Source organism: Emys orbicularis, chromosome 9 (genome assembly GCF_028017835.1).
Source record: "Emys orbicularis isolate rEmyOrb1 chromosome 9, rEmyOrb1.hap1, whole genome shotgun sequence".
Lineage (NCBI taxonomy): Eukaryota > Metazoa > Chordata > Testudines > Emydidae > Emys > Emys orbicularis.
Genome location: NC_088691.1, coordinates 71,368,972 through 71,387,585, shown reverse-complemented (window position 1 = coordinate 71,387,585; position 18,614 = coordinate 71,368,972). Strand labels below are relative to the sequence as shown.

At 40.4% G+C, this 18,614-nt stretch overlaps 1 protein-coding gene across 1 annotated transcript in view; it reads right to left on the bottom strand.

Moving 5' to 3' along the window:
• Positions 1 to 645: 645 nt before the first annotated feature.
• RHBDD1 (rhomboid domain containing 1) overlaps positions 646 to 18,614 on the bottom strand; it is an 88,588-nt gene continuing 70,619 nt past the window's right edge. The window contains exon 7 of the mRNA XM_065411000.1: positions 646 to 1,820. Coding sequence (XP_065267072.1) covers positions 1,702 to 1,820 — 119 coding nt within the window. The 3' untranslated portion in view covers positions 646 to 1,701. The remainder of the gene's footprint in view (positions 1,821 to 18,614) is intronic.

The following is an 18,614-nucleotide window of genomic DNA, read 5'->3' as shown; positions in this document are numbered from 1 at the left end:
AACCCAAATTAATGCTCAAGCGATGCTACTAGTTACACACCATAGGATGGCAATGAATTGTGTTTCATAAGGGAACACCTGTTGAAGACTGAAAAGAACAAAACAGAAGAGGTTTGCCTGTTTGGGCATTTCATTGCTCAAACTTTTTGTTTTTAAAATACAGTTTTTCTCAACGTTAACAGACAAAAAATGAACACAGCTGTTTTTATTAATATTAGCATATCAGCTATTGTGTGTGAACAATGACATATTTCTTTGTTTTTCTACTTGCAAACTTAACTTAAAGACAGCTCTCTACAGTACACAGCAAAGATCAAGTTATGAATGACCTGGCACAGGTGTGCTAGTGTAGGAACAGAGCACGCTGAAACTTTTGTCCTAAGTAGGCCCCAGAGAGGACAGCCATTACATGATTAGCTGTGCTGAGGAGCAGGAAGGGCAGCTAACATTGCCAGCAGGCTCCAGTAGTCCCATAGGCTGCAGGTCTCAGCGGGCGATGGTGCTCTCGTGACCCACTGCTCTAGAACAATTCTAGCTACATCTTTTCCAAGATGCATCACATCCTGCTGCCTAGTGTGCTTTCCACAATTCCAAGGAGGCAGAATGCCTCCGGCCACCAATATTTAGGCAGTATACGTCTTCCTTCTTCCTAACACAGCTCACTTTCTTATGAGCTATAGCCAAGCTCCAAATGAGCCAGCGTAGTCCATCGAGAGAAACAGTCTGATTTTTAAAGTTGTATAGAAAAAGATTTGCACGATGGAGTTCCTGTAGTCTACTGAATACAAAGTATTCTTTTAAAGGGAAATAGGTAAGTCAACAACACACAGTAACTTCTTGGATTCCAACTTACGTCTCTTGCCTTGAAAATGTTTCAGTTTTGTTTGTTTAAACAATCTCCCTCCTCCCCCAGAAACAATATATGTATGAAAGTACAATAACCCCACAAAAGGAAGATCTTTCCGAGTTAAGGCTGCAATATTAGGCTGACCATATTGGTCATAGGCCAGGAATCTCAAGATAGTGTGAAATGTTACAAATTAGTTTTACTGTATACACATCCTAGGCAGAATGGGATGATTTGAGACAGGAGTGACCAAATTCTGCAACGTTAAAGACTGGGCTGGCAATTTGTGTACCTAATTTACATATATGCTCAGTCACTGTGATGTTTTAAAATTACCATTTTACTCACCAATCCAAAAAGATTACTTGTCACAGGCAAAGAGAAGAATTTTGCAAGGATGATTTATATAGTTTTAAAATCAAGGACACTCGCTAACATAGTATCTGTATTTTCCCTTTTCCCCCTTGATAGGTGAAGAGAAATTGTTGATTGAGCTCATGAACAAACAAAAAGCCAAGGCATTCACAAAGCCTTTGTAGAGAAATGTCAGAAGTGAGTTGCGGCCTGTTACAATCATTAGTCCACCAGTTTTCTTTCATATTTTAAATACAGCGAAATGGAGGGCAGCCATAGACCACATTCTGACTCTTGGACCACACCCTTGGGCACTTATTTTAAGCCTAGATTTTCAGCCATATCTTGCAAAATCCTTGGCATGTTTTGCTGTTGTTAAATTATGTAGCCAGTAGTAAATAGTTCTGAACCAAAGTAGAAACTGTATAAATCAACAGATCTGCAAACATTTTGGCAACTTTGAAGAGCACTTTACATTTTTCATTAGACCCTTGGCAATTTCACCATCTCTCAAATCTATTAATTCTTTGTCTTCTCACTTCCTCTTCTGATAGCTGTTCAGATGGAAACCAAAACCCATAAGGTCGCCTCTCATTGCTATGACTTCCTGCACTAAAACCTGTAAGAAAATGAAAAGCAAATGTAAACCACTTTTATCCTCTGCTGAGTGCAGAATCATACATATCCTACGATTTAAACAGTGATAAAACTGTGTAGTGTAGTAAGGTTGTGAGCATTGTATACTTTTTCTGTTTACTATTATTACAAAACCATATTAAAATAATGTTATTGGTTTTGATATATAACAAGGAGGTTTTAATTAGGGTGACCAGGTGTCCCGATTTTATAGGGACAGTCCCGATTTTGGGGTCTTTTTCTTATATAGGCTCCTATTATCCCCCACCCCCGTCCTGATTTTTCACATTTGCTGTCTGGTCACCCTAGTTTTAATACAGGCAATCAAATAACTTACAACATGTGGCTGAAATAATTTTACATAACTCATCTTTTGATTAACACCTTGACCAGTAAAGGATAGAATCTGAATCATAAATCGCAGCGGAAAAAATAACAGTCATAGAAAAAAAGAAAATATGTAGAACCGAAATAACTAAACAAGAGCAGCAGTTGTCATAACTGAGACCATACTGTAATGAACTAACTACTGAGTGTGCAGTACTGCCCTCTACTGGACTGAACCAGTTTTGCTCAATTGAGTTACATGGGACCCTATCCGTGCTAACACTAACCATTATGATTATACTCAGATTACCATCGTAACAGAAGATCTTTAATCTTCCTGGAATAGTTTACCATGGAAATATCTTTGAGGGATTTCTGTACAGTTTTTGTTCAATTGCTGTACATGAGAAATTTTTGGTTCAACAGTAAGGAATCTCTTAAATCAGTGCTTAGTTAGCAGATTAATTGGTCCCCTTGGTCTTGGCATTTCTGTATTACTTGATTTCTTAATCGTCTGTACAAATACATTTTAACAAACATGAAATAATTATTGGTCCTTTATATAACTAGGTAAACTTCCAAAATTTAAACTGACAAAGCAGATGAAAAAAAATTTCTGCTAGTTTTGGAGCAGTCCCACTACATTAATGTTCATTAAAAATGTATACTTTTAATACAGCAATTACTCTTTAAAAAGCCCAGGACTTCACATTTTTCAGCATCCTTGTTTTATACAGTAACATCTAGACTTTTAAACTATTTACAAGTCCTCAACAGTTACTTTTGGCAAAGCAAGCTTTTTAAGCTTTCAGCTAGTACTACTGTCCAAGATGTGGTGACCCATACCAGATGCACATGTAACTCCATCTTTAGTTGGCAGCAAGCAGATTCAGAAATAAACTACACGTGGCAGTTCAGCTATAGAGAAGCACAGTGAGTAAATTAATCTGAGCAGAAATAGTACACACAAAGACAGAACAGGCTATAGGTGGTTCTCTCTCCTGGCACTGTTAGAAAGAAAGAACCTCCCCCCTCACCACCAACTAAAGAATTCACAGAATTCACATTCCAAGTCACATAATAAGGAAAGCAAGAAAAGATATAAAGGCTGTGCTTAAGTATGACATCAACTGCCTATATTCTAAGAGTCCTTGGGAAAAAAAGGAGAGATTGGCTTTGAATCTAGCCACATACATTATTAAGGATAAAAAAAGTTAGTTCTAAAGATTAAGGAATAGTTGAGTCAGACTGCATATATATTTATAATGTTAGTATTTATTAACTTTTCATCTCAGGATCATGTTTTAATAGTAATAGTGAATATGAAAAACCAAAACCAAGTAGTGTACTATACATATAGTGGAGCTCATTTTCAGATGTGGGGGTGCTTAGCAACCTTAAATACCAGGGGCCAGTTTGTATAGTAGACTGATGGCCTATTTACACTGCAGTGAGTAAGGGAGACCTAGTTATTGACCTCTGACTCAGTTATGTTCTAATTTATAGTATAGACAGGACCTTAATAATGGACAAGTTTACAATTCTATGCAAAGACTGGAAGATGCAGAAGGATTTTTTTTTTTTGTCCTTGCAAATAGCTCAAACTCTTAGGAAATGCTGCCAAGCCTAACTAGCTGCTCAGGCACCAGTGGTTAGCTATAATAACATGGGATATTCACAAAAAACCAGAAACAGTTGAAGGATGTTTTAATTCACATTAACATGCAGCAAATCAATATAATGTGCATTGTAACACTTTAACCTCAACATGCCCTTGCACCACATTACTTCTTCAGATTCAGAAACACAATCAGTATTTTCAGATAGAAGCAAAATTAAGTCATATTTAAGAAACACGAACACTGCAACTTGTCAATTGCTCTTCACCTCACCCGTAAGCACACCCACCATTTTAGAACAACATGCCACTCTAATTAAGAGCGCCTGTATGTGATGAAATATTGCCATCTCCTTTTTAAATACGTTCCTTTAGAAACAAAGCATCCTTCCTGCTAATGTGAAAAAGCCACCTTCACTCCCCAAAGGCCACGGAATACCTCACAACTTGTACCTCCCCACATCCTTCTGTCAAAATGAGACTGATTGAGAGAAGTTAAGACTGATGACAACATAGCGGTTGTGATGTTATGACCTAAACCGTTTCCATTCTGGAAAAAGAGAAGGCCCACCTTAATTAGGTGACCAATAGGTGTCGGTGCATGGCCAGGAACCCTAAACCATAGGTGCAGTAATGTTGCAGCCATCCCGTAAACACACACAAGTAGAAACAGCCATGTGCAGACGTTAGAGAAAAATAATTATTCACTTCAGGAGGCTGAACATTTTGTGAGCATGAACCTTTGATTTCAGGCAGCTAAAAAGCATTACAGATCATTGAATTGAAAGCAGACCACTGACTAGCATACTAAGGGGATGTTTATGCATTATACAAACTGGCTATGGTTCATTTGAAAAGAAAGAAAACAATTGTCCCAGATGTGGATGCACAATGGCAGTCAGGTTTCTTATACATGTACTGAGCAAGGAAGCTCTGATTGCAAATGACTCTTCATGGGCACACCACAAGGCCACACAGAGACCTACTGAAGTCACTGGAGCTTTGCATGTGAGCATGGGTCCAGCCACACAGTCAACTGCACAACTAGGACTTAAATCGTATTGCAGCTTTAACTAACATTATGACATACTTTTCTAGATTATTGCTACTTTCTGCGGAAAAAAAGTTTTTCATTTTCCTTCTTATGTATTACAGTAAAACAGTTAACTAAAAATTGGGGTCTTCCAGGATCCTGTTTATAGAGTGCCCATGTACAGTTTCAGTAGCTGGAAGATAAGACAACTACATCAGAGTTAAACAAAAACTGGGCACAGTACTCACAACCCCTTAAAGTCCAGCCCCTACACCATCACCAAAACAAAAAAGAGCTGGTGAAAAAAGTAGGTACATTTGCTCAATTATATAGTGACCCAAAATGAAAGGCCTTGAGCCTTGAAGACAGCTTCAGAGACATCCTCCAGGAAAATGTCCTCACTGAGAGAATTCCATAGATGAATTCCCAGAAACATGAATGCCCTACTCCTGGTCTTATTCAGATAAGCGATAGAGAGCTGAAATGTCCTTGTACACACTGGGGGAGAGGTGGTTGCTCACACCCCTTGTATTAAGGGTTTTATACGTTATTAGAATACGGCTGGATACTGATTGCCCAAAGCCACATTTTGACTAGCTAGTTGGGCCTTTTTGATGAGGTCATAGTCATGCAACAACTCCTCTGCCCTGGTCTACACTACAAATGAATGTCGATATAACTATGTAACTCTGGAGTGTGGAAAATTGATACACCGGAGTGACATAGTTATACCGACCTAAGCCCCAGTGAAGACAGCGCTATGTCAGTAGCAGGGCGTCTCCTGTCAACATAGCTCCCATCTCTCTGAGAGGTGGAGTACCTGCGCCGATAGGAGAAGGTAGCGTCTTCACTAAATGCTACAGCAGATCAGCTACACCCATTAAGATGTTATCATTTAAGCACACCAATAATTCCTTATGTACAGAGGAAATGTTAAGGCAGGGAAGGGACAAGATAAGAAAACCTAGGAGAGAGCAATAAAGGGAGGCAATTGAGTGGGGGATGTTTCCACTTGAGGCTAAAGGAAAAAAGTGACAGTTTAAATTGCCTTCTTTGCCAAAATAACAAGTTACCCCTTCGGCCACTTTTAATCCACTGTGTACTATAAAAGATGAACTAGAATCTTTTCAGTAGTGCAAAAGATTATTTGCAAACCACAGTATGCTGAGAGTGGTGGTTAATTCAGAAACTGCTGCCAAAAAGGGCACCTGGATTTCTGAGTAAAAAATCAGGTTGCAAACATCCAAATAATCCACAAAAATGTAAAAATAATTGAAGGGATAAATTCTTAGGACCAGATTTCTGAAAGCATTTGGGCATTACTGGGCTCAATGTTACAACACCCAACTGATTTAGAAGTCTAAATTTCATTTTCAAAAGTGATTTGGGCACTTAGATTGTCAATGGAATTTGGACTCAAGTGTCTAAATCCCTTCTGAAAAATGATATTTAGACTCCTAAATCAGTTAGGTGCTGCAACACTGAGCACAGCAATGCCTAAATACCTTTAGAAATGCCTTAGCCACTTAATCCTTGCCTACAACTAGAGAACTTTACAAGAAAAAAATTCCACCAGAGCTACCAGTGTTTCAACCGAACCTGTACAAATAAGAGCCCAATGTATAGATAAAGCTGTGGCAGCTTTTGGCATTTTATCACCATGTTAAGTAAACCTGCTTTTCAGCCATTAGCTACCTCTCCTGCAGTCCAGCTACTGTAATGAAGCACACAATTCTGAATCTACTATTTTTTCATAGAAATGATCATGTAACATATGTGTTGAGGATACTGCAGGTACACTCCATGCAATGACTACCTGGCATGTCAGACATCAAAAAGTGGTTAATTAACATATATGAAGACAATCTTCAGATATTGTATGTTACAAAATAATTTTTTAAATAAAAAATAATTACTATCATCCAGGGTAATATTTAGAGAAGGAATCATTTGCATGGCAGCATAAAAGGAACTTTGAAGGAGGCATGCTAAAAAACCTTGATGGCTGAACTTGGATGACATTTTTATTAGTAACAAAAAATAATGCTGTTATTCAAAGTTACTTAAATCAGAGAATAAGATATAATGCAGAAAACTAAAATTTTATGCAGAAATATAATTTGTTGGTATTAACGGAAGTTGTTTAAAAAAAAAATAGAATCACAAAAACTCAGGAGGTTACAGAGGTTATCAGCTTATTTCATTTTAACAATAATAAATTTAATTTGACCTAAACAGATTTTTCCACTCAAGTGCTGAGTTTGGAAGCAAGCTACAGGCATTTCAAACGTAGTCATTATATGATGTGATCACCTAAACTCAATGAGACAGACAAAACCACATAGCCTGGATGCAAGAGAAATTAAGTATTCAACCAACAGTGATGGTTAACTCCCTGTGCTGAAAATGTGAAGCCCAATATTGATTTCTATAATGCCTAAGAAGGTAAAAGCTGTTATTTTATATTCAACTCCAATTACCTCAGTTATTCTTGATAATTAAAAAAACAACTGAAAATGTATTAAAAAGACTTGTACTCAATCCACTACGTCCAAGGCCTTAGAGCCAGATCCTCAGAGGCACTCAGCTTCCACAATTCCAAATGACTTCAGTGTGATTGCTCATGCTTATCACCTCTTAAACTGACATTCTTAAGCACTATATAGTAGAGTATTTTATCTTAACAATCATGGCACAACACACACTAACATTCTAAGCACCTGTTTCTTCCAAAAAAGGAATAAGCTTCCTGCTGTATTCTTACACTAGAGGCATAAAAAGAAACAGATCATTTGGGATATTCCATTACAGCAATAAATGCAAAGAATTAACGATTGTTACCTTCTTCCCCAACCACAAAAATAATTTTGCTTTCTAGTTACAGGGTTTTCCTCTTTGTAATTCATGTAGAAAGGTTTTTTTGCTTTTCTATCTATCACTGTTAACTGTTCTCATTTACATTTTGGGCACTTTCTAAAACTGTTCACCTGTAGGACTTGATATTGCCCAAAACTGCCTCAGAGCAGTCTATGATACCAGAATGAACACTGGTGTCAATATATGAATCTGTCATATATATTTGACAGATTACACTGGTCTACAGTTTTTGAGAAGTAGTCTTCTTCAGAGATAAAATGTGCTATTTAATATGTATTTTGATGTGCTGAATTCAAATATGACAATTAAAACAACTGATTGGCTACTGTTTCTAAGATATTTAAGTTTTTACGTTTTATGTCTATGTATATTGTGTAGATATAGTAGAGTTTTAATCATCAATTGTAAACCTAGGTCTTTTCATGTGTTTATGGTTGCTTTACATGATAATATTTCACCTGTCCTGTTTATGTAACACTTTAAAAATCAGCAAAAGGGTTATATAAATAAAATTTATTATGAAACAAAAGGCAAAAAACTATTCTGTACATAGTTTAGTCCTATTCAGTGTCTACTCGGCGCTTCTTGGCTTGTCTCTTGTATTCATTAAATGGAGCATCTCTTGTCACTGTCCAGCAATAGTCTGCAAGCATTGATGGGCTCCATTTGCCCTGATAGCGTTTCTCCATTGTTGCAATGTCCTGGTGAAATCGCTCGCCGTGCTCGTCGCTCACTGCTCCGCAGTTCGGTGGAAAAAAATCTAGATGAGAGTGCAAAAAATGTATCTTTGGTGACATGTTGCAACCAAGGCTTCTGTATGCCTTGAGGAGGTTTTCCACCAACAACCTGTAGTTGTCTGCCTTGTTGTTTCCGAGAAAATTTATTGCCACTAACTGGAAGGCTTTCCATGCCGTCTTTTCCTTGCCACGTAGTGCATGGTCAAATGCATCATCTCGAAGAAGTTCACGAATCTGAGGACCAACAAAGACACCTTCCTTTATCTTAGCTTCACTTAACCTTGGAAATTTTCCACGGAGGTACTTGAAAGCTGCTTGTGTTTTGTCAATGGCCTTGACAAAGTTCTTCATCAGACCCAGCTTGATGTGTAAGGGTGGTAAAATCTTCCTTGATTCAACAAGTGGTGGATGCTGAACACTTTTCCTCCCAGGCTCCAATGACTGTCAGAGTGGCCAATCTTTCTTGATGTAGTGGGAATCTCTTGCACGACTATCCCATTCACAGAGAAAACAGCAGTACTTTGTGTATCCAGTCTGCAGACCAAGCAAGAGGGCAACAACCTTCAAATCGCCACAAAGCTGCCACTGATGTTGGTCATAGTTTATGCACCTCAAAAGTTGTTTCATGTTATCATAGGTTTCCTTCATATGGACTGCATGACCAACTGGAATTGATGGCAAAACATTGCCATTATGCAGTAAAACAGTTTTAAGACTCATCTTCGATGAATCAATGAATAGTCTCCACTCATCTGGATTGTGAACGATGTTGAGGGCTGCCATCACACCATCGATGTTGTTGCAGGCTACAAGATCACCTTCCATGAAGAAGAATGGGACAAGATCCTTTTGATGGTCACGGAACATGGAAACCCTAACATCACCTGCCAGGAGATTCCACTGCTGTAGTCTGGAGCCCAACAGCTCTGCCTTACTCTTGGGTAGTTCCAAATCCCTGACAAGGTCATTCAGTTCACCTTGTGTTATGAGGTATGGTTCAGAGGAGGAGGAGGATGGGAGAAAATGTGGGTCCTGTGACATTGATGGTTCAGGACCAGAAGTTTCATCCTCTTCCTCGTCTGACTCAAGTGAGAAAGATTCTGGTGCATCAGGAACCGGCAGTCCTTCTCCGTGGGGTACTGGGCGTATAGCTGATGGAATGTTTGGATAATGCACAGTCCACTTTTTCTTCTTTGACACACCTTTCCCAACTGGAGGCACCATGCAGAAGTAACAATTGCTGGTATGATCTGTTGGCTCTCTCAAAATCATTGGCACTGCAAAAGGCATAGATTTCCTTTTCCTGTTCAACCACTGGCGAAGATTTGTTGCACAAGTGTTGCAGCTTATGTGTGGGGCCCACCTCTTGTCCTGATCTCCAATTTTGCAGCCAAAATAAAGGTGATAGGGGATTGGTCCTGCTTTGAGCAGGGGGTTGGACTAGATGACCTCCTGAGGTCCCTTCCAACCCTGATATTCTATGATTCTATGATTCTTAACCATAGTGGTTATACTGCGCTTTTGTGATGCAAAAGTCACTTCACCACAAACATAGCAGAAGTTATCTGCACTGTTCACACAAGTACGAGGCATCTCTGATCACTTTGGCTAAACAGAAATGTGTCCCTTTGCAAAATCAAACACTGACAAATAAGAGAGCACGACACTGTATGATTTCTAGTGCTGATATAGGGCAATTTGTTCAGCAGAGTGATGTAAGCTTCGTTATGATTGCATCATCCATGACTTCTAGGAATAACATGATGCAATTCATATCATGTATGACGCAATACCAGCTTCAGATTGCATCATTCATTGTTTTGCCTAAAAAGCAAGTACTGTCCAAACCCAGTCATAGATTTATTCATAGATCCAGTCAAAGATGTATTTTAGTCATTTCTGGTTTAAATTGAGATCCCTTCCCTTTATAACTCATTTATCCTCCGCCATTCCCAAGTCAAGGGTCGTATATACTGACCCAATAGCATATCTTGAAAATTAGAGCCAATCAACAATTTTAAGCATCATTTTCGTTCTCAGTGACCCAGAATTAGTAAAGTTTGACTACATTTATTTCAGAAGCATTTTGGCTGTAGAGCAGTGTTATATATGAATGAAATGTATCTTAAATATTAATGCAAAAGGCACAATTGAACACTTATGAAGCACTCGGGGTTCAGTAATGGAAAGCCCTTCAACCAAACTGAACTGTTTGAAACAGATCATTTAAAGTTAAGGGAAGATTTCATAGTTCGGCATTATCATTTTCCTACACAGACCAGTTACTATCAATTAAGGAATAGATATCTCTTCATTGTTTACTTTCTATCTGCCGTCAAATCACTATTACCTTGTAAACAAGGATGAGTAAATGAGAAACCTGGAATAAGAGATATGACAACAGAAGCCCTATGCATTTTATATATTAAATATACTTTCATTATTCTATTATTATATACAGCTTTCCAGTTTGTTAAAAAATATATGCACCTAAGTCACCACGGCAACATAAAGTTTGAAGGTATTAAAAATTCTGCTGTCTTCATCTGATACTGAGTATAAACACTAAGAACTAAAGGCAGCCCTTACCACAGGAGCTAACTGTAGACACCTAAAACAACTAGCAGGAGCTTCTACTGTAGGCTTCTAAAATCAGAAATCTGGCTCACAATAGTTACACTGATCCAGCCACAACATCTAGCTCCAGAAATGCCTTATTCATTAACATCAAATTCTAGTCACAGTGATAACTACAAAAGAACTGAGAGTCCTGTGGCACCTTTAAGACTAACAGATGTATTGGAGCATAAGCTTTCGCAGGTGAATGCCCACTTCGTCGGATGCATGTAATGGAAATTTCCAGGGGCAGGTATAATTATGCTGGCAAGAATCAGTCTGGAGATAACGAGGTTAGTTCAATCAGGGAGGGTGAGGTGCTCTGCTAGCAGTTGAAGTGTGAACACCAAGGGAGGAGAAACTGCTTCTGTAGTTGGCTAGCCATTCACAGTCTTTGTTTAATCCTGATCTGATGGTGTCAAATTTGCAAATGAACTGAAGCTCAGCAGTTTCCCTTTGGAGTCTGGTCCTGAAGTTTTTTTGCTGTAAGATGGCTACCTTTACATCTGCTATTGTGTGGCCAGGGAGGTTGAAGTGTTCTCCCACAGGTTTTTGTATATTGCCATTCCTGATATCTGACTTGTGTCCATTTATCCTTTTACGTAGAGACTGTCCAGTTTGGCCAATGTACATAGCAGAGGGGCATTGCTGGCACATGATGGCATATATAACATTGGTGGACGTGCAGGTGAATGAACCGGTGATGTTGTAGCTGATCTGGTTAGGTCCTGTGATGGTGTTGTTGGTGTAGATATGTGGGCAGAGTTGGCATCGAGGTTTGTTGCATGGATTGGTTCCTGAGTTAGAGTTGTTATGGTGCGGTGTGTGGTTGCTGGTGAGAATATGCTTAAGGTTGGCAGGTTGTCTGTGGGCGAGGACTGGCCTGCCTCCCAACGTCTGTGAAAGAGAGGGATCATTGTCCAGGATGGGTTGTAGATCACTGATGATGCATTGGAGAGGTTTAAGCTGAGGACTGTAGGTGATGGCCAGTGGAGTTCTGTTGGTTTCTTTCTTGGGCTTGTCTTGTAGCAGGAGGCTTCTGGGTTCACGTCTGGCTCTATTGATTTGTTTCCTTATTTCCTTGTGCGGGTATCGTAGTTTTGAGAATGCTTGGTGAAGATCTTGTAGGTGTTGGTCTCTGTCTGAGGGGTTGAAGCAGATGCGGTTGTACCTCAGTGCTTGGCTGTAGACGATGGATCGTGTGGTGTGTCCGGGGTGGAAGCTGCAGGCATGAAGGTAGGCATAGCAGTCGGTGGGTTTTCGGTATAGGGTGGCACCATCAGATCAGGATTAATCAAAGACTGTGAATGGCTAGCCAACTACAGAAGCAGTTTCTCCTCCCTTGGTGTTCACACTTCAACTGCTAGCAGAGCACCTCACCCTCCCTGACTGAACTAACCTTGTTATCTCCAGACTGATTCTTGCCAGCATATTTATACCTGCCCCTGGAAATTTCCATTACATGCATCTGACGAAGTTGGCATTCACCCACGAAAGCTTATGCTCCAATACATCTGTTAGTCTTAAAGGTGCCACAGGACTCTCTGTTGCTTTTTACAGATCCAGACTAACACGGCTACCCCTCTGATACAAAAGAAGTGCTATCACTGGGCTAAGAACAGTTTGACCTGTCTAGCCTCATCTTTTGCAAAGAGTTCCACAATGTCAAACTGCATTTTGGAGGATCTATTGGAAAACAGTTAATCATGCTGTAATGCAAAACCTAGAAGCTAATGAAAATTTTACAGCGTCTTTCAACCACACTGAATTTCCCTTGACAATGCTGATTACCTTTACTGTAAAGTTGGCTTCCTGGAGAGCTATGAAGCTCCATTCTGGACTTTGTAGTAGATAATATCATTGTGACCCCATGCAATCCCACTGATCTCAGTAGGATTGCATGGGATATATATAAGGTAGCAATCGGCCCACAGTCTCCAAACTAGTACACCAGTCTACATCTGGACTATTATAATTTTGGGAAGAACACTTTTCATTGTATGTGCGATGTTCCATAAGCAAATAAGTGGGGTGTCTAGAAAACAATAAGATTTGGGATCTTTCCATCACCACTAAAAGTTGAATGGATGACTGCTGAAGTAAACAAAGTGCTGATGCTGTTAGATTTGAAATATTTACTCGATGGCATACTTCATATTTATCCAGGAGATGGCACCAGAGTCACATAGTCAAAACATTCAAGGAAACTAGGACAAACCCTAGACAACAAAGCATTCCGCATAGTAAGCAGAATTAGGGTTATTTTGAAACAGATGGGCTCTACAGAAGCTGCTGCACTGAATATTATAGAGTTGTTTATTGTCTGGCTGGTTTAAAACCCAGGGATTATTCACAAGCATCTAGCAGTTTCTGTGTCACATCAGGTTTCATGTGAAGCAGTGTAAAGTTAAAGCCCACTGGAATACATTACACACACACACACACACACACACACACGTACTAATCCAGTCCTGCATTCAATTGTGCCCTGTACTTTGTAACCCAATGTTTGTTCTGGAAAGATCAGCATCATAACCAATATTCTAACTCTAATGCAGAGCAGTGAGCTAACAGACCCAATCCGCTGGACTACATTTAGGAGGCCTGTTTTGTTTTGTATTTTTAAATACTTGTACTCAATGAAAAATGTATATACATCCAACATCTTTTCCAGTTTAACAAAATATATCATAGATTCTAGGACTGGAAGGGACCTCGAGAGGTCATCGAGTCCAGTCCCCTGCCCTCATGGCAGGACCAAATACTGTCTAGACCATCCCTGATAGACATTTATCTAACCTACTCTTAAATATCTCCAGAGATGGAGATACCACAACCTCCCTAGTCAATTTATTCCATGTTTAACCACCCTGACAGTTAGGAACTTTTTCCTAATGTCCAACCTAAACCTCCCTTGCTGCAGTTTAAGCCCATTGCTTCTTGTTCTATCCTTAGAGGCTAAGGTGAACAAGTTTTCTCCCTTCTCCTTATGACACCCTTTTAGATACCTGAAAACTGCTATCATGTCCCCTCTCAGTCTTCTCTTTTCCAAACTAAACAAACCCAATTCTTTCAGCCTTCCTTCATAGGTCATGTTCTCTAGACCTTTAATCATTCTTGTTGCTCTTCTCTGGACCCTCTCCAATTTCTCCACATCTTTCTTGAAATGCGATGCCCAGAACTGGACACAATACTCCAGTTGAGGCCTAACCAGCGCAGAGTAGAGCGGAAGAATGACTTCTCATGTCTTGCTCACAACACACCTGTTAATGCATCCCAGAATCATGTTTGCTTTTTTTGCACTGTTGACTCATATTTAGCTTGTGGTCCACTATAACCCCTAAATCCCTTTCTGCCGTACTCCTTCCTAGACAGTCTCTTCCCATTCTGTATGTGTGAAACTGATTGTTCCTTCCTAAGTGGAGCACTTTGCATTTGTCTTTATTAAACTTCATCCTGTTTACCTCAGACCATTTCTCCAATTTATCCAGATCATTTTGAATTATGACCCTATCCTCCAAAGCAGTTGAGCATAAAAAGCTGTACTTGGAACTCTTGTGCAGGAGTTCTCTTGTGCAAGATTTTATAAGAACATCATGTTTCAAAGGATTTATTAAAGCCGGAAGCCACTTAACATCCATCTATTGCAGGTGGGTATAGGCAATGAGGAGCCATTCTTCTAAAAATCTTAAACCTGTACGTCACTGCTGTATATTACAAGCATGAACACAGTAACAAGGCTCAAAGTAACAGAGTATCATCTGCAAATAATACATTTGAAAAAAATCTAAAGAAACACAGACTTAATAAACTATATCCAGAGTACTTGGTAAAATGCTTTTATAGGGTTCTAGTAGTGACATTCTATAAGTCGCCAGACGGGGATCTGAGTCACCAAAGTTAATGTATTTTTGTGGGAAAGTAGATTGCATGAGGGGGAGGTGGATTCATTATTTAACACAATGGATGATTCTAAATAACTAAGTGCCTCAGTGTCTGTCTCCTAGTCTATCTTCTTCTTGTGTTCATTTCCTAACTTTTCACCAGTGTCTTTTTTCACCCACTTGTATTTTACATTGCTGTCCCTCAAATGGCACAACTAAATAGTTTTAAAAATACAGCTCATAGTAGGGAAAGGAGAACCTGAGGCAGGAAGCAACTTCAAAAATTAACTGCGCCAACAACAGCAATTTTATATCTCAATAAGGTATTTTGGTGGGAAAAGGAAAACATCCCAAACAGGGAGACAGAAGAGCTGATTCTAGGAAGAATTCTGAGAAGAATATTTCCTGTTGAGAAGCCTGGGTAAAATCCCAACCCTACTGAAGTCAATAAGGATTTCACTCTGTGTCTTAGCTGAAGAACTTTTGCCCTGAATTCTGGAGAGTAAGGGCGGCCTACAGAAAGTCCTAGCTGAGGATGTGGTGTAGTAATGAGTGACAAAGACAACAGCATGTCCAAGAAAGCCCTGGCATGTTGCTGAAAAAGGCATTTGGGTTCCGCTTTAAGAGATATGAGTTTTAAGAGTTCCTCTTTTCCTGCTGTTTAATTCCTTGCCTGAAGTCCTAATTCAACATTTGTGGCATAACAACTATTTCCAGCTACCATTTGTGGCGTCTCAACCAGGATTATGACGTCTCAGTTCATTGCTGTGGAATGTGCATAGGGTGACCAGATCACAACACTAAAATATCGGGACACATTCGGATGCCGTCAGCCCTGCCCACAGTCCACCCCCGCTCCTTCCAGGCTCCGCCCCAGGTCCTGCCCCCTCCCCGCGCCCTTCCTCATCCCCCATCCCCTGCTGGCTTGCTGCGTCCCTCCTCAGTCCCCCACCCACCGCTCGCCTCCTCACACCGCCCGCCGCTTGCTCGCCTCTTCACCTTCCCTGCGTGCCACTCACCCCTACGGTGCCAACTTCCCCTCTACCGGGTGGGTGCTCGCCCACCCCCCACCTCTTCCTGCCCAAGTATCTGCCCTCGCTCTGCCCCCATTAACCCCCCTCCCCCAAGTTCCCACCCCCGCCCCTTCTCCACCTCCTCCCCTGAGCGTGCTGCATCCCCGTTCCTCCCTCCTGGAAAGCGCTAAGCGCCGCCGAACAGCTGTTAGGCGTCAGGAAGCGCTGGGAGGTGGGGAGGAGCGGGGACGAAGTGTGGTGGGGGGGAGAAGGAGGCGAGGAGGGGGGAGCTTGGCTGCAATTTTTCCCCGTGGGTGTTCCAACCCTGGAGTACCCACAGAGTCGGCGCTTCCCTCCCACTCGCCTCCTTAGCTGAATATAGGGACAAATGGCATCCCAATCATACATTGAATGGGACAAATGGCATCCTGATCAGACATTGATTGGGACGCAGGACAAAGGGTTAAATATCGGGACATCTGGTCACCCTAAATGTCCATGACATAAGGAACATAGGGTTATGATATGACTTTAAGCAAGGAATAAGCAGCAGGAGCAGGCAAACTCATAAGAGACAAATATCCTGTTTTCATACAAATATCCTTAACAAGACAAGAAACCCGAAGAAAATGACCTACAAGCAGAATGCTTTCTTAAAGAGAATGTTTTCCCACTAGTGCCAAACAGATTTTAATGCTGTATAAAATATCTTTTTTTAAAAATTGTATTTGTTATGGAAACAGCAAAGCATATTTTACAATCCAAACAAATTTAACATCCGAATCGTCATAAAGGGAAGATTTGTAAAACTGTAGGAATGAAACACAATAACTGTACACAAATCTAATTAAGAGATTTGCTTAAAAGTGCTTAGTGTTAGCCTATCTTTGCTCCCAGTCAAGTAAACAGAAGTTTTAATGCATTTGGAAATACCTCCCTAGGTTTCCAGTGTGAAACTTCATCTCTTAAGCAGTTCAAGGTTCCTTATGGTGGTTTTATAAAAGTTCAAGGAGTTTGTAAAAATTCTTGAAATAGATGTTCCAGTTTATTTACCAGTTTGACTAAACAACAACAGTTTGAGAAATATTTGAGGTACTATCATCAAAACTTTAAATTCATGCTTGGCTTTCATTTACCTCAGATGACACAGACTGTATTTCTTCCATAGCAACATACAGTAGTTTGGTCTGCCAATTATGCTGTAATGTCAGGGCATTATTTCATGTGTTTCAAAGTTCACAAATCGCTCCTGGGCATGGTACAGATTATACAAAATGCATTACACAGCAGTCTCTGTAGCATATACTTGGTTTGGCTTGCTTTTCCAACATAAAATGCCAATATTTAAGTAGTTTTATTATAACCACCATAAAGGAATCTCTCAGATTATAAACATAACTTTTTCATGAAAATCTGTCCATTTCTAGCACACAAAGTATGAAGAGGAAAGTTGAAAACAAAGCATACAAAATAAGGGCCAGATTTCCAGCCCCTTCCTGCCAGTCAGGCAGTGCAGAGAAGTCATGAGGCCAGCTTAACTGGCTACCTGAGGATTCCTCCAGTGCGGGGAGAATGCCCAGGGGGACGTAGAATGCCCAGGCTGCTCTAATTGCACTGGGAGCCAAATGGCCAAAGAATTGGAAAGTCACAAAGAGAACATAAAACTATCTTTTTTCTTCCCACCTACACCCCTGTGTTGTGTACAGCTGAGTCATACCAAATGATCTGGCCATTATCATTTAAAATCATATTGCCTTGCCTAGATGATGTTGCTTCTACCTAGACTCATAGACTTTAAGGTCAGAAGGGACCATTATGATCATCTAGTCTGACCTCCCGCATGATGCAGGCCACAAAATCTGACCCACCCACTCCTCGAATAATTCTCTCCCATGACTCAGCTGTTGAAGTCCCCAAATCATGATTTAAAGACTTTAAGTCGCAGAGAATCCTCCAGCAAGCGACCCCTGCCCCATGCTGCGGAGGAAGGCGAAAAACCTCCAGGGCCTCTGCCAATCTACCCTGGAGGAAAATTCCTTCCCGACCCCAAATATGGCGATCAGCAGAACCCCGAGCATGCGGGAAAGATTCTCCAGCCAGACCCACATTGACCATTGATACTAATTACCAGTGATGGCACATTATTGACTTATTGACTAAAATCACATTATCCCATCAAACCATCCCCTCCATAAACTTATCAAGCTTAATCTTAAAGCCAGAGAGGTCTTTCGCCCCCACCGTTTCCCTCGGAAGGCTATTCCAGAACTTCACCCCTCTGACGGTTAGAAACCGTCGTCTAATTTCAAGCCTAAACTTCCCGACGGCCAGTTTATATCCATTTGTTCTCGTGTCCACATTAGTACTAAGCTGAAATAATTCCTCTCCCTCACTGGTATTTATCCCTCTGATATATTTAAAGAGAGCAATCATATCCCCCCTCAGCCTCCTTTTGGTTAGGGTAAACAAGCCGAGCTCCTGGAGTCTCCTTTCATACGACAGGTTTTCCATTCCTCGGATCATCCTAGTAGCCCTTCTCTGTACCCGTTCCAGTTTGAGTTCATCCTTCTTAAACATAGCTCGCAGAGTATCACTTCCAGCAATCTATGCTGTCGTTTCCAACATTCTACATGAAACTTGTGCAATTCCAAAGTGTGAAATAGCTTTGTCAT